The 19,626-nt window shown below is 52.8% G+C and overlaps 1 protein-coding gene across 5 annotated transcripts in view; it reads left to right on the top strand.

Moving 5' to 3' along the window:
- Positions 1–330: 330 nt before the first annotated feature.
- The window catches only part of Lhx2 (LIM homeobox 2), a 31,225-nt gene continuing 11,929 nt past the window's right edge, over positions 331–19,626 (top strand). The window contains exons 1-3 of one of the 5 annotated variants that reach the window (XM_087183223.1): positions 331–371; positions 13,650–13,852; positions 14,737–15,164. In XM_087183223.1, coding sequence (XP_087039349.1) covers positions 13,653–13,852; positions 14,737–15,164 — 628 coding nt within the window. In that variant the 5' untranslated portion in view covers positions 331–371; positions 13,650–13,652. Of the gene's footprint in view, positions 372–11,233; positions 12,218–12,256; positions 12,275–13,649; positions 13,853–14,736; positions 15,169–19,626 lie in introns of those variants that run through there. The other 4 variants (XM_087183222.1, XM_004849400.4, XM_087183224.1 and 1 more) reach the window with 4 other exon arrangements.

The following is a 19,626-nucleotide window of genomic DNA, read 5'->3' as shown; positions in this document are numbered from 1 at the left end:
CGTCCGCGGGCAGCGCGGGGCGCGCGGGGACCCGGCGCGGCCGGCCCGGATCGATTCGGCGGCGGAGGCGAGAAAGCGGACCCGTTGATCCGCGCGCCGCCCCGGCCGCAGGCTGGAGCGCCCCGCCGGCCCCAGGAGGGATCCCCTCGTCCCCCGGCCCGGGCCCCGGCGCCCCTCCCTGGCCCCCTACGGCCCGCAGCCACTGGGGCTGCCCACGGCCCCGTCGCTCCCGCTGGGCACCGTGCCAGCCCCCTCCCCCCGGCCCTCACCCTGACGCTGCCCCCCAGCCCGGCGCCCCTGCCCCCCGCCCCCGGCCGTGGCCCGGGGCCGCCCGCACCGCCGGCCACACCCGCTGCCGAGGGCTCGGAAAGGTAAGCTGGCGCCGGGGCCGGGAGGGCTGCGCGGGGGGCGCGGCGGGGACAGCGGCTCCCTCGGAGCCGGGCACCCGCGAGGGCGCCGCCGGGGCCAGGTGGGCAGCGGGCGGGTTGGAGCTGCGGAGTGGGCACGTGGTGGGAACTGGGGGGTAGTTACAGGTCTCCCCGTCCTGGGAGTGGGGGGTGTCGCTTTAGGGTACGGAGCTCTTCGGTCCTTGGGTCCTTGTCTTTTATCTTTTAAGGAACCCTCTTCCCTCTTCCTCTCCATCCTCTCTGAAGACATCCTTTTCCTGTGTCTCTTTTGAGGAACCATCTCTTTGCCTCTTGCTCGAACAAGGAATTCCCGCATTGCTCTCCCCAGTTAGGCACCTTATCTCCCTCCTCCAATTTAGAATTTTTCTCCCTCCCCAATTTAGAAAGAAATTCTCCCTATAATTTACAGCCACCTTCCTCTGACCCACTCTTGCACGCTGAGTGCAAGCTAGCCCCGCTTCTCTGTTGCCCTTTTAGCCCCCTGCATCCTAGGTGTGCCGTTTCGATTCGAGTCTTCATCAGGGAGGGGGTCCGGTGGTTCTTTTTCGGTGCAGGGGCCAGCGCGGGGTGGGGGCATTCCGCGCCCAAAGCAGGGTGCCAGCAATCGGTCCATCTCGACCTCCAGCAAGAGCGCAGCTGCCTAGTCTCGACCCAGGTGTGTGGGGCATCTGTTTCCAGGGGGCAAGAAGGAAAGACTTTACCATGAAACAAAGAATTAAGGCCAACCGAGACTGTCCCGGCCTATTCCAAGGGAGAGGAATCCCCGGTTCTGGATCGAGGGGACCACATCTAGCCCCCTCCCCCACCCCTTTAACTTTAAAATAGTTTAATGAACACAGAGAGAAATCATTTTTGTCCCCTTCTGCGTGGTCTACAAAGAGGAATGGGAAAGGAGGGAGAGAGCTTTAACTCTGATCCCCGCAATTAGTTCCCCGGGATTGGGGGGGGGGGTGGCAAGCCGGGAGCCTCAGTTCTTCAGATACAAAAGCATTTAGATCGCTTTAGACCGGTTAATCCTGAGTCTGGCTCGGGTCTCTTTTGTTTCCCAACTCCATTGTGGGTTTTGTGCAGTTTCTCTCTGTTCGCGTGATTGACTAGCCAATGGATGGTAATTATCCAAATGTCCCCTCTGTCCTTTGACTGACTTCTCCGTATTATGGGCAACTGTCATGCATTCTGTCATTCCATATCATATTACACGTATTATCATATGAAGTTCCCCCTTTAAAGGAGGGAGCCTCAGCCCAGATGCTGCTGCTTTTAGAAGGAAGAGCCCCAAATAATTTGTGCTGGGCACAGTTTGGAATACAGAGCAGGGCACACCCGAGATGGGAAGTTCTGCAGGTAATTTGTTTTGCTGGTTGGGGTGGGGTGGTCTCTGGGGTTGGGGTTATAGGGATTTATGCTGGGAGCTGGGAGCTTGGAGCAGGTTTCCCAATTGTATTCTTCTGGCCAGCCTCTTGGAGTGGTTTGGATAGATCTGGACTACCTTAAGAACAAACTTGGAGTCAGCTTTTGGACCACAGAATATCAGAAACACTTACAGAACTGGTTCCTTTGGGGGGGCATTAGATCTTAGTGGCACATATTCAGGACACCAGGTCTTAGGATCCCAAAATATGCCCCTACCTGTGGCCTTTCACAGGACAAGTCCTTTGAATTCTTGCCCCCATTTGCTGGCAAGCAGACCATGGATGGAGGAGCCAGCTGTGTCTGTTCATCACCCCCCCACACACAGACACACAAGCTGATGCTAAAGCTCTGAGGAGGGACAAGCTTCTCCGATGATGCGTTTGCACAGATAAACTTAGTGCCCCTCGGTGCAATTGTGCATGCCATCACTTAAGAGGCAGGCAGGATTTATAACAAGGAGCCTTTGCAGACAGAGACTCTGGGGTCCTCTGAATCTGAGGGCAAGACTAGCCTTTCTTCTGCTAAAATGTGAAAAAAGTGTTTTATTATTGCAATGGATATGAAGTGCCACCCAGATGTACAGCCTTGCAGTTAATTACCTTGTTCTTCATCAAATATATGAGCAATAAATTCTCCAGGAAGGGGGGATGTGGTGTGTGTGTGTGTGTGTGTGTGTGTGTGTGTGTGTGTGTGTGTAGATAAATGGATGGATAGATGAATGCAGGAGAGAGAAACTCTTTTTCTTTTTTTTTTATAAGACGACAGAAAAAGACAGACTGTTTTATGGGAAGCTGGATGTATTGCTGCAAGATGCTTTGAATTTTTCAATGATCAAATATACATGATCAAGCTGTGCATGTTAGGGTGCGAGGTGCACCGCCTGTCAATGGCTATTGATCAGACTGTTAAGTATTTCTGCTCAGTTTTTAAAATATAGATGGATCCCAGATGATTTAAAGAATTTGATAGCTAAGAAACTAACATTCTGTTTCTTTGGAGAAGGGGAAACGGCTGGTCAGTTACAAAACACCCCAACCCTTGTTTACTTCCATTACTTCCCAACCCAACTCTCCTCAAAATACCTTGGAAAATGTAGACTTCACTAGCAGGAGTGTTCAAAAACAGAGTGAAGATACTCTGAATGTTTTGTTTGGGGTCTGCCCAGAACAATCACTTCACCTGAATCTAGTCTTATTCACAGGCTAAGAGTTTACTTCTGTTACTGTCTACCTGCCTCACTCACACATACACACAAACATATACATAATTATGCAACCACAATTTTGACCCAGACTGACGTGCTACTGAAGAGATGGGAGGGAGCCATTTCTAGGAGTGGGATCTAAGGTCCTTAAAACCCTTCTGGTTAGGAACTGGGTGAACCAGCCACATGGCTTTCCCCAATTAACTAATTTCTCACTAATCTAAAGATCTATTTAGAAAGGTGTGGAGGGGGTGGAGGATGGAGATTTAAAGATAACCTCTAATTGGTCTGGAAATATTCAGTCAATGACACCTAGAAAACCTCTTTTTCTCTTTCATTCTCTGTCCTCCTCCCTTACCGCTTTCCTATCTCTTTCTTGTGTTGTCTCCTACAAATTAAAAGTAGACTTGAAAGGAAGGGACCATGAGAAACACATGGGGGGGGATGAAAGTGAACTTTTACTTTTTTATTGTGTTGCATAGCAATCTTATTTGTAATCACCCAATTAGCTATTTTATAAAAGAATCATATTCAAGATCAGCCTTTATCCAGATTGATAAAAAGCACACAGACAATTGATAGTTATGATTTCTTTTCATATCTTAAACAAGACAATATAGGTTTTTGGATTTTTCTAGCTGCAGAACAATCTTTTCCAGCTAAGCGCCCCCCAAAGGAGGGGGAGTTCAGACATCCTTATTGATAAATCCCTCTAGAAATGGAATCAAAATTGGCAACTCTCAAGAAAGTTGATCCACCTAGAAATGGATGAATCAACCCTGATTGGGTGGACGTGCCCTTTCACCTTATTGTGTCTGACTTATCACTTAATTAATCTCTCCCAGATGCGGAGCTGTTGACAATGCCAAAGATAAGCAGTATTTTGAACAAAGCAGGAAGCTTCTAAAAGAAAAAGCCACAGTGAGGTTTGAGGCTCTTAAAAATGTGTAAATCACCAGCCTTTGGGCGTAGAGTTTATTATAGCTGAATCGCAGAGATGGTCCCCTCTTTCCCTGAAACTTTTTGTGGCTTTCTTTAACCCCTGATGTCTATGTACATTCATTTCTGCCTCTCCCATCCCTGCCTCTGGTTCCCTTTCTGCTGCCTCTCCCTCTCTCAGGATGAATTCATGCTATCCATGCTGGTTTCCTGAAAATTGTCCTCTGCTTTCTAGCCTCATCTTTGGCTCTTCAGATCATTTTTGGGTAGCATTAGGGCTAGCAAGGTGGTCAGGTTGGAAGGCTTTGGGTGACAAAATATTGACTGCATTTGCTAGTACCTATGAAGGAGGACATTTGTGTTAGAGGCACCTTGGTGACATACAGGGAATAGTTCATTAATTAAAACACTTGCTAATTGCTGCTTGAATTACTGTACAGAGAGAATAAAACAGACTTTATAACAGATGACAGTTTAAGGAAGCATTTTTAGAAACAGGTCCTAGAAACTGTGTTGCTTTTACTCATCCCTCTATCGTCCACTATTCAATTGAGCTTCAATTAATGATAATATATGGTCTGGGATCCTTAGCTGGGCCCGACTGATGGAAGAGCTTTGTTGAATTTGGTGCAGGTGGCACTGTTTAATAAGCACAGGAAAGAGTGAATAATGTAGGGCTTGCAAAGAGAAGTAAATGCAAAATAGATCGCTCTAATTATGGCAGCCCCCAGAAATGGAGATACAAGCTGAAATGGCCAACTAGCTAGGAAATTCCAAATAGGGCTGATTGTCCACTGCTTTTTTTACTTTTGAGGGCTGACACAGTAGCTTAAAAGTAAATTTGGATGAACTGATCTCACCCAACACTAGCACAAATTCAAGACCTGTGTCTGATGACCTATCAATGTTTGGTTTAACCATCTAGCATCTTTTACCAGATAGTCAAATTCAGCTCCAGCACAAGGCCACCTGAACATTTCCTCCTATAAGAGATCGGTTCAAGCTCATTACTACTAGTCTTCATGTTTTATTGCAAGGTGTCAGGAGATTTTGCTTTTGTTTTTGTTTGAATTTCTGTATGCTTGAGAAAATGAGTCTATAGGAAATCAAAGTGTGAATACTTAAGCAAACAATTTCCCATATACCTGCAAGGGCTCATAATGATTTTCATTCATGCAAAGGTAATCGATGGGACATTAGTTGTTTTAATTAACGGGAGAATAAAAATGTGGGGGGAGGGGGTTCCAAGGGGTTGGCCTTCAGCTGAAGCATATATAGGAAATGATTCCTTCCTCACCTAAAGAGACAATGCCAGTTTCACAAGCAGCAGTAGAGATTTGCCAATAGGACCAGTAGAAAGTTGGGCTAGGATTGGGGAGGTCTGGCTGAAAATGCAGGAAGAAAGACCTGGGACAGAAACCTTCTTACTTCCAAGGAGGAGGTGCAATTAGTTCTAAGAGCCTACTATGTTTTATGATGGTAAAATAGTGTCAACCGCTGAAAAGTTAAAATCAACTTCTTTTCACTTGGATTAAGGGAAGAGAGTAGGTGTGCTAGATTTAGGATGATCTGTATGGCAGTGACTCCAGCAAGTGGGAACAGACTCTTGTCCTGTTTGGAGACTCCGGGAGGAACCAAGGCCCACATCTTTGGGCAAAGGCCCCCCTTTTGTTCTGTGGACCCTCTCACCAAACCCACTTCAGTGTAGTGAGCATCGGCTGCGCACCTGAGTCCATTTGTGCTAGTGAATGTGAAGCTCATAAAAGGTTTATGAGGAAACTTGTGCTTTGAACCAGAGTTTAGGGGTGTCCTGTAGTCAGAGAGGGATGGTACAGATGCCTTTGAATGAAGAAAGATTATGGTAGGAAAAATTTCCAATATCAAATGAATGGAGATATAAGAATTCTCAGCTGCTCAGGGTTCTGCTTTCTCTTCATCTTCACTTTTTCCTACAAAATCTTCCTGATTCTCTTTTAAGCAAATGTGATTCCCTGGGTGAGGAAATTTATTGCTGTTTTTGTGCTTCAACCAGAAAGGCAGAGCAGGGGCTACCAAATGGCTTTTCCAAGACTATTACTCTGGGCTAGATTTTTAAAAAATCTTCAAGGTACAAAGTATGGCTATAGTTACATCAGTTGGGAAAAAATGACCTCTTGTTGCAATATTTACTTTTTTTTGCTTTCAGGGCAATATATATCTTTTTGTGGAAATGAGCGGTGGGGGGTTGCAATTAGCTATTGCATATTTTGTTACAAGTGTTAAGAATAATCTGTTCTGACAGATTTATACTGTTGACAATGTGATTTGAGTAGGGCCCAGATACAAACTTTCCACACTCTAATCAATAATGGTAAATCCTTTTGCTGAGGTGAATAATCTCTGACCTAGTATTCACATTTCTTTTACCAATTCCCTGTAATAAAATTGAACATTTTGTCACCACTTTGAGAAACACTGCCAAACACCTTAAAACACATGTCACATGCCAGCAGCCCCTCATTTCCCTCCTCCGGGAGCTTCTACATCTGGAATCATAATCACAGATAAAAACCTTGACAAAATTGCATCTGAGGACATTCTCTCTGCAGCCTTTACTGCCTCATAACATTTAATTCAATATTAATACCTGCTACCGAAAGGCAGGAGGGAGGAAAAGGGCTGCCAACCTCTGCGTTTCCTGATGCATCATGTTCAAACCTGAAATTCACACTTCGTGTTTCATTTTAAGTTCAGTGCATTTAACAGGGCCCTAGAGAGAGCCCCGGTTAGTTCCCCAACCTGCTCAGCTGACGCCCAGGGAGGCGGTTTCAGAATTGTTCAGATCGCTGCAGGGAGAAGAGGAGGAGGAATTGGGCTCCTCTCTGCCTGCAATGGGCCAAGCCACATCTCTATTCGAGGGTCACAGACACAGGGCTCCTCTTGGAAATAACTAAGGCCCCAGTGGTTTTTATTGTCCATAGTGATCAGCAGATTTTCTGTATGGGGTGACCAAGGCAATGAGCTGATTTCATAAAGAAAGATAGCCATGGCTGGGCAGATTTGCTGCTGACTGACAGCTTCTACCATCAATGTAAAACAATCCTTCCTTTTGCTGAATAGGGCCCAGAAGAGTGGGAAAAGAGGGGTCCTTGTTGAAGATATAGGGCTTTTCTGCCTTCCTAGTGACTCACCCTCACCCCTACCTTTTCTTGGAGGTGCCCACAACCCCACATTCCTGTGAAGAGGCAAGGAGTCGTCATTCCTCTACTATATAAACTGGACACAGAGGTTAGAGAGAAGGGGCAAGTGCAGGAAGCAAACCCCACTGGCGGCCTCCCGAGGGCACCCGCTGTACCCTGGAAATGGACTTTCAAATACTGGTACCTTTGTTCAGTCGCTGCTGTTCTCTAACCAGAATTAGGGTCAAAACAGACCAGGTGTGCCCTGTCCTTTTTTCAAATTTAAGCCTCTAGGATTCTGGAATGAATAACCAGCGCCCCTAACAGCAGCCTCAGTATGGAGGGGAAAGCTGTGCACACACACACGCACACGCATAATTTCCCTGAGCAAGACTCACTTTGGTAAGCAAGGAGTGTAATTTGCTGAATGATGCAAGCGCGCTTCAAGCACAGGAGACTACACTACTCAGGGAATAGAGGCAGACAACCGGCCTTGTGGCTGCAGCCAGAAGCTTTAGGAACAGTCCTTTCTGCTCCAAGGCAGGGAAGAAACGTTGGTTTTGCCCCTTTCTTCTTTACAGTTATTATTCAAGAGGTTTCCCCCATCCCAAATCCCAGCACCACCCGTAGAGTCTAAGGTCAGCCACTGGCGGTACCCAAATGGGGGCCCCAGGCAGGAGGGTGTGGGGCGAAGGAGGGCAGCTCCCTTTCGCAGAACCCATCCCCGGTGGCTCCCAAATCCGGCGTTTTCTCTGCCCGCCTTTCCCTCGGGGGAGACTCGGAAAGGCTGCAGAAATCTGGGCGCCCGCTTGCTCGCTTGTCAAGAAGCAAACTGTCTTCACATTCTCCAAGAGCAACATCCCTGCCTAGGAAGAGGAAGGAAGAGGCAAAATAAATAAAACCAGTTAATGTTGTAGTTAACTTGCAAATCAAGTAAATCTGTTGGTGCCGTATTTGAGAAATAAACCATCAGAGCGTCACAGCAAACACACACTTCTGAACGTCTTCATTTTGATTTAATGGTATATCAGCGTCAACTATCGCTTCCTCTGCTGGTACACACGGCCTGATGCCGCGGGAGGAGGGTGCCCATGTTTATCACCGAGTGAGATGACTAATTACACCTTGTCAATCACCGGCTATGAAGACATAAAACCAGCGCGCACAATGAAGTAGTTGCCTGCAGCGTCAATTAGTTGGCGATTCCGAGGTTATTGCGTGGCCCTGCTTTGGCCGCCTCTAATAACGGGCCGGAGCGCCGGGAACAGCGCGCTGATCAATCACCCTGCTTCCGCGCTCTCCCGCGCCCTCCCCCTCTGCCCCGCCCGGCCAGGCCTCACTTTCTCCGGGCGGGCGGCGCGCGCTTCCTCCCTCCGCGGCCCCGGCTCGGTGGCGCCGGCAGCCCCGGGAGCCCCGGGAAGTTTGTGCGCGGCAGCTCCGCAGCCGGCAGTCGGGAGCCCCGCAGCCTTCGGGGAGCGCTGGGCTGGTGGCCCCTTTGTTGGAGGAGGCGTGGAGGGAGCGCTTTTGTTCTGAGTTAGTCACGGTGGCCGGCTGGAGGCTGCTACCTCATTATGCGCTGGGTCTGCTTGTCTGCTAGGAAGCAGATGGTGGGGAGGTAGGCAGCGGCTACAGTGGCCAGACCTGAATTCCGTTCACCTGTCACCTCCCACAAAGGCAGGTTCTGGGGACTTGGGGATTCTTTTCTCCGACCAGGGGGAGGGGCGCCGGCGAAGGTTCCGCTTACCTGTAGGTGCCCGATCCCTCCCACCCCTGCCTTTCCCTCCGCTGCGGCTCCTCGCGCCGTGTAAATGTCACTCACGTGTCAGGAGATGTGTTTACAGCCTGTTCCTCTCCTTGTTTAGTCTCCTCGGACAGGGCTCCGCGGTTGCGCGACGGCCCCCACCGCTGGGGGAGATTAGCAGTTATCGGCTCCTGAACCCCGGGGCGGGGTGCCCGAATCCAGCCCCGCGGAACGAGGTGCGTTAGAGCCCGGTCCAGACCCGAGCCTGGCCCTGAGGGATAAAGAGAGGAGCGCACCCGGCGGGAACCTGTACTGCCCGGGAACTTGGGGTCAGTCCAGCGATGCAAGTGGGTGCCGGACAGAGAGGAAGAGTATGCAAATATACATAGGGGCCGTGAAGAGCCAGGAGGTGTGTTTCCAGGGTTCCTGAGAAGCCCTCAGTAAGAGTTACTGAGTAACCCCCTTCAGCTCCCACCTCAGCCCCTAGAGCTCTCGGAAACTCATTGTATCCAACCAGCACTAAGGACAAACACTAGCGTTGTTGCAAATTTCTCCTACCCTTTGGGGGACCTCTGGATGAACCCTGGTGACTCCTAGATTAGGTTTTCATTCCCTTTTCTTTTAAAGAAAGTGTCCCGGATGCGTCACTATAACATATCTGTGTATCCGTGTAGGCGTCCCCGCGCCTGGGCGCCGACCCTGTGCAGGCGCTGAGGCACACGTCTGTGCGAACACGCGCGCACGCGCATCTTTGGATTCACGGTCCTTCCTTTGAGTTGGGGCATCTGTGTAAGTTCGTGGTGTTTACACATACTTGTAACTTCAAGAGTTTTTGCAAATGTGCAAAAACATAGCCTCATAAGAATGTACTTAGGGATTTAAGTAGGACTGCTTGAGCATACGAGTATGTGGTTAGTGTGTGGCTTTCCGGATTCATCTGCCAGGTAGTGGACACTTGTACCCAGTGTAAATATGTACACCCTACCTCTTCATTTGTGCTGGCATAGGTTGTGGCAACAAAGGTAAATTCGTGCTGGCTGTATTTTTGCCAAAAGTGGTGAACATGTGCCCTTGCAGACATGAACCCAAGTCCACGTGCTTGGACATCACAAGTACATGTATAGTTTGTAGGTGAAAGTTATGACTTAATGCTGCCTCAGCTTTACACCATCAGATAAACCTCAGTGATCCCAGCTTCCCTTCTACCTTGTTCAGGTAGGCAAGTCACTTCAGACAAACACATCTCTCCTGATGAGGAGCGAACAAAACCCACTTCCAAAACAGACCCAGGACACTGGTCTCAGCAATTCACTTACTTATTTCATTTTTCTTTACAACCACTTTTTATTTCCTAAACCCCACTCCATCAGACACCTAGACATTGGCCTGGTTAAGCTTGAAGTCTGGTTTGGTGGTTAGGATTTACCCAGCAGGCTAAGAGGTTGTTGATCCTTGGCCCAATGGTGCAGCCAGGTGGCTTCGTGGACCCATCCATCACCTGTGTCCGTGTGGGTGGCATAGTGTGCCCACTGAGCAGAGAATGTGCCTGGAATCTTTAAGAACATCTTTGATACCAAATGTATATTGGAGTGAGAAAGTTTGTAATAGGAGAGAGGAAAGAAGTGATTAAAGAATTTGCTGAGTGCCTTCTGTATTTCAGATATTTTACATGCACGATCTTTCTTCATCCCTTTGATGTGGAGGAGACCTTGCCTCTCACTGACGAAGTCAGAAGCAGGCTAAGGCTAAGGCCAAGGGACCTTAAGTCACTTGCCTAAGATTACAGTGCATGTAAACAGCAGAGCTAAGATTTGAATTCTGCTTTTGAGTTCCTAAAGCCATGCTCACCCCCACTCTTCCAGGCTGGAGTGAGATGGGGAAGATCCAGGAGCTTCACGTTTGGCGGTAAATTGGGCCCTGTCGCTTGGAGTGAGGATATGCTGGTTGGCCTTTCTCCTTGGGAGTCACAGCTCCCGCGGGTTCTTGCCTTTCGGGCTCAGCTGGGTCCCCAGGAAGCCTGCGTTGCCGCCCCGAAGCCTGCGGCAAGGAGCCCGGGACGGAGGCCGAGCTGGGCGGGAAGCGGCCGAAGGCTCTTGCAACTCTGCCCCAGGCCTGCCCTTCCGGGCCTCCCCAGACAGTGCCCCAGGCCATGGGGAGGCAGGAGTGAGACCTCCCGGAGCATCCTCCGGCTGTGCCTTCCTTGGACGGTGCCGGCGACGAGAGAAAGCGGGTTTAATTTTCTTTCCCTCAGAAATCGCAGCAAACTGTTCGTAGCTTAAAAACTCCAAACCCTGCGCCCGCCCGCCTCCTGCTCCAGCCTCGCCCACCAGCTCCCACCATCTCCTCTTCTCCTCTTGCCTCTCCCCTCCCTCTCGGGTCTCCCGCCTTCCCGGAGCACGCGCTGCCAGGGCCTGGGGCGCCGGGCGGCCAATGGCACGGCGGCAGGACGTGATGTCAGGCGCGGCTGTAGAAAAGGCGCGGAGGCTTGCGCTGGCGCGGACAGCAGAGCCAGGGCTGGGCTCAGCGCGCTCTTGGAGAGCGTCGCGCGCGGCTGGGCCCGCGGCCGCCGGCTCCTCCTCCTACTCTGCTCCTCCTCCTTTCTCTCCTCCTCCACCAGCTCCCCCGCCTTCTCCTCCTCTTCCTCCTCCTCCTCCTCTTCAATTCTCCGGGTGGCTCGGCTCGGCTCGCTGGCTTCGGAGAAACCCTTACTCCAGTCGCCGACTCAGCGCCCAAAAGGGTCGCCTAGGGCTGGGGGCGCACCCTAGGGAGAGGAGGGGTCCAGGCAACGGGGCCGCCGCCGGCACCTGGCCATTCCTGGGTGAACCCTGACCGCAGCCGTCGCCGCCTGGGGCAGAGTTTGCGCCCCTGCTTTGCGCCCTGGGCGCCAAAGCCGGGCGATGACCGCGGCGTGAAAGCGCCCGCGGTGGGCGCCGACCTCTGCCCTCGTCTCCTGACCACCACCACCCCCCGCCCCGTACCCTTGTGACCCTGGCTTTGGCGCCGCTGCCCAGGCGCCCCGCGATGTAGCTGCCCCTACGACTCGGCGGGAGGCGTCCTGGCCCGCGGGCGCCCAGGGCCCGGAGCCCGGCCTGGGGGCGCAGCCGAGCTCGGGCGGGGCCGGGGCCGCGGTGGCGATGCACTGGGCCCGTTAGCGCCGGGAGCGCCAGGCAGCTGAGGCGGGGTTCGAGCCCTTCCTCTGAGGAGCCGCAGCCCCGGCCCCGCCGGTCCCGCCGCGATGCTGTTCCACAGTCTGTCGGGCCCCGAGGTGCACGGGGTCATCGACGAGATGGACCGCAGGGCCAAGAGCGAGGCTCCCGCCATCAGCTCCGCCATCGACCGCGGAGACACGGAGACGGTAGGCGCGCGGCGGTGGAGTCGGGGCTGAGACCCGAGGCCGGGCCGGGCCGGGCCGGTCAGTATCTCTGCTCCCCGAAGTTTGGGGAGAGTCCTTCGGGCAGCCCGGGACTGAGCGCTGGGGATCTTCCGGCAGGAAGCAGGCCCATAGCTCCAAGCTCGGGGAACCCATCTGCTCGGGAGGAGGAGGAGGGAAACAAGGTTGAAACCGAAATCACGACCCCGAGGGTGGAGGAGAGCGTTTCCCCGAAGTGGAAGCGCGGTGCAATCCTCTCCCCGGGCGGCTCCCTTCTCACCTCGCCCTGGGGCTCGGGTCGACAGTCCCGGTTCTCCTCCACGCTCGGCTTCCGCTCCCCTGCCGCCGCCTCGCCTCGGGAGAAGGGCGAACCGGCCGGGAGCCCCGGGGCTCCAGCCGGCGTGGGTCGCTCCCAGTCTCCCAGCAGTCGTGGCTCCCTCCCCAGCACGGTTTCGGGGCCGAAGTCTTGTAGGCCAGCACTTTTCGTTAGTCGTGTCCCCCAAGTCCCTGGCCGCGGGACCTGGCCAGGCCAGGGCTCCGAGTTCAGGCTCCGGCCTGGCTCTAGCGGAAGGAGATTCCATTCGGTTCTCTACACTTGGCTCTACCAGCCTAGTCCCAAATAACTAGCTCCTGGCCTCAGACCTCCCAGGGGCCCAGAAGTGACCTTTAGAGCCCGAAGTGGTGGAGAGCACAGCTGAAGAAGCTTTTCAAGAGCGGCAGCCCAGTGGCCTCCCGGCCTCGGAGCCCTTCTTTCCCCGTTAAACCTTCTCAGCTTGTCTGTTTGGTTAGGGAGAGATTTGGGTTGGGCCTAACGTGCACCCAGAGACTTTAAGGGTGCTCTTGCACCCCACTCACCATCTCCAAGACTCAAGAAGGCATCAGTCAGTGTGGCAAAGGAGCCTGAAATTGCCTCCCCTGCCCTGTCCTGGCCTAAACCCTTGGTCTGAGATCATCGGGCCGGGCACCAGAAACTGCAACCTCTTGGAAGTGGAGGGTGACTTTTAATGGTCACTTTACCCCTTTTCTGGAGTCCATCTGGGTGGCTCTTTTAAAAAGCTTTTTCGGGAAAGCTTTTGGAGGGCCTAACGACAATAGCCACGGCTGCCCCAGTTCCTAAACACAGGGAACATTTCTGAGGAAGAGAGGGTGTCCAGAAAGAGGGGCAAGGCAGAAGAACCACCTAGACCGGGAGCCTGGGGCTTGGGCCCATAGCTGCCTTGAGCTGGGCCTTGCCCTTAACTGCCCCGATTTGGGCCTTTTAGGGTGGAGGAACCACTGCCACGGCCACCCGGGAAGCTCCCTAGGCTTTCAGGGCTAACCGGAGCCTCAGAGGCAGCTGTGGGTGCCGGTTTCTTCATAGCCACACAGCCACAGGCTGACGCCTGCATGGCTGTCTCCCACCTTCCTCCTTTCGCAGACCATGCCGTCCATCAGCAGTGACCGTGCAGCGCTGTGTGCCGGCTGCGGGGGCAAGATCTCCGACCGCTACTACCTGCTGGCTGTGGACAAGCAGTGGCACATGCGCTGCCTGAAGTGCTGCGAGTGCAAGCTCAACCTGGAGTCGGAGCTCACCTGCTTCAGCAAGGATGGCAGCATCTACTGCAAGGAAGACTACTACAGGTAGCACCCCCACCCCCAGCCTTCAGGACCTCACCTACGTCAAGCACCAGTTTGCCCCTCTCCATTTCCTCCAGTCCCAGTAGAGGCTATCCTGTTTAGGACACTCGTTCTCCAAGCCGTCATGCGTTGGGTGACAGCCTTTTAAAGAAGCAGTTTGGTAAGGTTAAAGCAGCTCTTGGTAAGGTTCGTGAAGTGTAGGGATCAAAGAAAAGCAGTGTTTGCTCTCCCCTTTGAGCTTAGATTACAAATAAGTTTGGGTGGGGGTCCTTGCCTTCCCCCTCTTTGAAGTTTCTGGGTTTAACCAGACGGAATAGAGATAGACACCCCCAAATCAAGGCAGCTTGGGGTGGTGTGGGACAAAGTTGGATGGAGAATTGATGCATGTCTGGGTCTTCAGGAGAGGTGGGAGTGAAAGCTGGCCTGAATTAAAGAGCCAAAATCACTAAGAGGATCCAAGGTCCCTGTTTCTCATCTCCAGGTTTAGGGTTAGGGTCTGTTTATATTCACTCTTTATCTCTGTCTAGCTTTCTTTCTCTTTCCCAGCCTCTGTGTTTTTTTCAAATCACAAAAGTCTATAGGATTCCCAGGTGCAGTTGGAGGGCAGGGGCAAAGGTTGAGGAAAGGGTAAGTGGGGGAGTTTCTTCCAAGTGGAGGGTTTCCACGGGACTTGCTTAGGGTCTAGGTTAAATAGAAGCTTTTGTGGGTGTAAAAATGGTTAAAGAGAAATTATTTCAGGGTAGGACCAGGCCTGGGTCAAAACCTAGTTCCCTCTCCCCTCATCTTTCTAATGAAAGGCAGGTGGCCCACCTTGAGAGGATTTTCCCCAGCAGCAGCAGGCACCTGGAGGAGAGATATGGGGGGTACCCAACCATTTGTCCCCACAGCCCCTCCCTCCGTGGTCCCCACAGGCGGTTCTCTGTTCAGCGATGTGCCCGCTGCCACCTGGGCATCTCGGCCTCGGAGATGGTGATGCGTGCTCGGGACTTGGTTTATCACCTCAACTGCTTCACATGCACCACGTGTAACAAGATGCTGACCACGGGTGATCACTTCGGCATGAAGGACAGCCTGGTCTACTGCCGCTTGCACTTCGAGGCGCTGCTCCAGGGCGAGTACCCTGCGCACTTCAACCATGCCGACGTGGCAGCGGCAGCGGCTGCAGCCGCTGCAGCCAAGAGTGCGGGGCTGGGTGCAGCAGGGGCCAACCCGCTGGGGCTTCCCTACTATAATGGCGTGGGCACTGTGCAGAAGGGGCGGCCGAGGAAGCGCAAGAGCCCTGGCCCGGGGGCGGATCTGGCAGCCTACAATGCTGGTGAGTGTGAGGAGCACCAAGCGCCCGTTGGGTTAGGGGAAAGTGCGCGGCATCTATATCCCAGAGCTGGAATGAATTTCTGTATGTTGGGGCTCCCGGAGGTGCTTTGGGGCTCAACTTCCCAGGCCCCAAGCGTCGGCCAGGCAGAAGGGAAATTAGCACCCCCCCACCCAGGGCTCAGCCGGTGCCCTTCCCCCGTCCCCGGGAGCGATAGGAGAGGATGCATTCGTTTCTTGCTGTCCCACGTGCAGAACCTTGTGGCTGAGAAATTGTTTTGGAGGTGCCCTTTTGGTTTAGACCTTTCTCCTCTTTGGTGGTGAGAAAGTGAAGCGATAGAGAAGGCAAGGCAGCACTGACATCATACAGGCTTGGATTGTCGAGGCAAGGGCAGGGACTGGGGTGGTGGAGGAAGGCAGCCTGGCGAGGGTCCCAAAGGAAAGGGCTCTGCTGGCCGGGACGCAGAGCTGGGCTTGTGGCTCGGTGGTGTAAACTGTGCCAGCCCGATCTTCCTGCAAGGCCAGGTCTCTGGCTTTCTCGGGCTCCTTCCTCTTAGTTCCCAGAGCCTGCTGGGGTGAGGGCGCCGACCCTCCGAAGCTGGTGCCAGGGGAAGAGTCCTGAGCAGGCCTGGCCTTGTGTGGGGGTGAGGGGCTCCTTCGCATTTCCGGCAACTTTGAACCCTGGACCTTTCTGGGAGAAGCTCTGCCCCCTCGGAGCCCTCCCTGATCTGGACAGCTGCGGAGGTTTTGAGGCTCGGCAAATTGAGCCATCAACATCTGCCCTGAAGTCTGCAGGGCCAGGAAAGGTTTATGATTCTTTGGGCTTCCGAACTAGAGTTTATTTGCAATAGTTTTCTTTCTTTCGTTTGTAATAGAATCAGATTCACAGATTTGGGAGTTTTCTGTCCTTTTCCCTTTAGTGTAATGCACAAATAGGGAGCAAACCAAAACCAAAACAAATGCAATACCATGTAGAGGGGGCCACAGTGGAGAGATCAAGGTTATTTTGAACTTAAAGCGTCTGAGCTGGCTAGGGAGGGAAGCAGGGGGAAAGTAGAGTGGGGTCCTTTTTGCACCAACGAAATTTTTAGAAGATCTTGGAGTAAGCAGGGGAGGGATGCAGTTCCTGACTTGGTAAATGGCGAAGTGGCTGGCTCACATTGGCTCAGCAGATTTAAAATTTATTAAAGGCACTACTACAAATGTCATTCTCTAGAACTTCTGTTCCTCATCTCCCAGGATCCCAAAATTAAAGACTAAATCCAGACCAGGCTGTGTCCCTCTAAACTAAAACATCACTGTTTGTGAAGTGGGGTCAGCAATCTCCAAGGCTTGGCTCCAGGGCACCTGGTGGGTGGGGAGTGGTTTAATGTTTTCCTGGTTTGGCACCTGGTTTGGAATTGTGCAAAAAGAGGTAGAAGGTTTAGGTTTATTTTTGTTTCTTTGCTGCTCAGCCTCTGCTCTCCCCTGAGAGGTGCGGAGAGATGCAGCCGGTGTGGCTGGTGCTGAGTTCCATGCTGGCCTGGCTCTCCCAGAGACCCCTGACTCAGCCACCTCATTTTCTCATTGGCTCCGCTCTTGTTTCTTCCTTTCTTTTTGTTCTCTCGTCTCTGTGTCTCTCTCCGTTTCTCCTTCCCCTGCGCCCGTCTCTGGCCTTGGCCTGGGCTCAGGGCTGGGAGGAATACTGTTCTGGGAGCTGGTGGTGGCAGTGCAGCTGCTTACACCCGGTTCCCGGAACAAGACTGGGAAACGGAGGGTGACTCCTTGTCCTTGAGGGGCCCAGCCAGTACCCCCCACATCTGGCTTCTGTCCCCCTCTCTGCCCTCCCAACTCTGGTGGGAGAGAAATGGTCACAGTGGGGCCATGGGGCAGCTGGAATCAGCAAGCGGAGCCCACAGAGGGTGTGAGTTCCAGCGAGTGTGTGCCCGTGTTAGGGGCATGCTTCTGGCTGCAGGAACTGCTTGTTTGTGTAAGTGTCCCACATCCAGGGGCCCAGCCACACCGACCTCTTGCAAAGCCAGTGGCTCTGAGGGACAGTCCGGCCAGGGGCGGTGAGCTTGGGTCCGAATGGGGACCTCGGTTTAGGGAAGGGCAGCTGGGCACCGACAGCAGGGGACGGGACAGCAGGGTGGGAAAGTCCTTCCGGGGCGGGGAATGTGGCGGCCCTTCCCTAGCGGCCCCTCTGGTCTCAGTGCACCGTCCCAGCCCGAGAGGCCAACCTGAAGCCTCCCCTCAAGCCCGCTCAGGGTGCCCTTCACTCGGGGTCTTGGGAAAGGCGGCAGCCAGGGCCGAGAGGCCGGCCGCGCACTTTGTGCTGGGCGCTGCGGCCGGCCCGGCAGCGGGAGTCCTGGCCAAGCGGCCGGCCGGACCCAGGAGCCTCCCCCAGCCCCAGCTTTTTGTGTTTGTGTGCCTGGCGGCGTAATTACTGATTTGATTCCAATCCATTATTTAGACAATTGAACCTACAATCTCGTCTTTAGTAAAATGAGGCGAAGTCAGATTTGATTACAGGTTCAGTCCCAGCGACAAGAGCTCGAAACCCGATGGGTTAATAACAGATCACGAGTAAATTATTCATGATTTTACGAGCTCTTTAGCTCCATTGAATTGGCCTAATTGAGAGGAAGAGAAAAAAAGAGGGAGAGAGGGAGAGAGAGAGAAGGAGAGAGAGACAGCAAGCCCGATCCTCCCCCTCCCCTTCACTCCTCCCCATCAAATCTTGGGGAATCTCCAGTTTAGGGGCGGGTGTGACGGGGTCTGGGCTGAGTCTGCCTTCCCAGCTGCCCTTCCTCCCCCGATACAGCCCCCTGCCCCTCTGCTGGGCTAGCCTCGGCCTCCAGCCTTGGACTGCTCCTTCCCTTCCCTCTTCTCCCCTTCCCTCTCTGCTTAGGAAGTCTTCCCCAAAAGTCCTCCCGGCAGGGACCGGTCTCTTAAAGCCTTAGGATTCAGGTGTGACACCGAAGTCCCCTCTCCACCACCCTGTTTCTCTGGGGCTTGCTTTCCCCTCTGGCTCACACGGTGTCTCATTTCTTTCTTTCTTTGTAGCTGTCTCTCTCTGGTTCTCCCATCTCCATTGCCACCCCCCCCCACTTTTTCCCAAGCTCTGTCCATCTCTCTCCCAACTCGCTCTTCCCTCTGTCTCCATTCTCTTTCTACTTCTTTCTTTCCTTTCTCTGCTGTCTCCCTTCCCTGCACCACCTCCCCCCTCCTAGGCCGCACTCAGGGCACATCCCTTGGGCCCATGGGGCGCCGGGTCCCCACGGAGCTCATTAACAACAGTGGAGAGGCCCAGGTGGGGGCTGGGCGGGGGGGGGCAGAGATCCCCCGTGGGGAATGCCTGCCCCATTCCCGAGGAGCTGGGGGCTGGGGCAAGAAGGAGGGTGAGTCCCTCAGCTGGTTCAGTGTAGCCCCTGAAATTCGAAATTCGAATTCGGAAATTCATTTGCAAATTGTGTTCTGATCTCCTTTGAAATTCTTCACTCTGGGTGCTCCTGCTGGGAGCACAGGTTGGCGGGTGGACTGGGGGACCTGGATACCTGGGACTATGTGGAAAGGGACTCAGAGATGAAGTAGCACCTAACCTATATCTCCAAGGTTAGGGCAGGACCTATATCTTGCAAATTCTGTCTGCAAGGGGTAGGGGAGGAGGAGGAGGACGTGGCCCAACAGCAAGAGTACTTCCCTGGTGGTGTTGCCAGATACACTGCTGGCTGCCCAGTTGAATTTGAATTTTGGGTAAACAATGAATAAGTTTTTAATGTAAGTATAATCTATACAAAATCTGAATTTTAGATAACGAATACTTTTTAGTATGTAAGTCTATCCAGTTAATATTTGAATATTAGATAAACAACAACTACATTTTTAGGACAGATTTGTCCTGTGCAGTATTTGAACTTTAGATAAACAACAAAAAATTTTAGTATAGCTATGCCCTATGCAAGATTGAGGACATATTTACCAGTAAAAAATTATCTAGAACTCAAATTTAATTAGGCAACCCGTACTTTTATTTGCTCAATTTGGCATTTCTATTATGATCATGTGATGAAACACGAGATATCTTCCCGGTTCACTACTTTAAGGGGACGGAATTTGAACTTACTCTGAGGCTCTGCCCCAAGCAAGATGGAAAGGGATGGCTCTGGGTGTGATAAGGGAATCTGGAGAGGCACCCTGCCTGACCCTTGCATCAGCTGCTAGTTTACAGAGCAACTTTTGGAGGCTCAAGGTTTCTACCCCAACCCTGACCCTCCAGCCAAACGCCGGGATAGGGACAAGCTCCCTACAGAGTCACACTTCATCAGGCCTCCCTTTGTGTATAGTAGAAGGAAACAGGGAGAACTCAAGTGTTGAACCTAGGCTCAGCTAGTCCCAGTGGTACGGCCATGGCAAGTGGCTGTGTTTCCCTTAGCATTAGCTTCTTCCTGTCTGAAATGGGAATGGTAGTGATGGGACTGTGACAT

Source organism: Heterocephalus glaber, unplaced genomic scaffold (genome assembly GCF_053883595.1).
Source record: "Heterocephalus glaber isolate CG9 unplaced genomic scaffold, H.glaber_assembly_v1.0 deba00001479, whole genome shotgun sequence".
NCBI classification, from domain to species: Eukaryota; Metazoa; Chordata; class Mammalia; order Rodentia; family Bathyergidae; genus Heterocephalus; species Heterocephalus glaber.
This window is presented reverse-complemented; position numbering and strand designations above follow the sequence as displayed.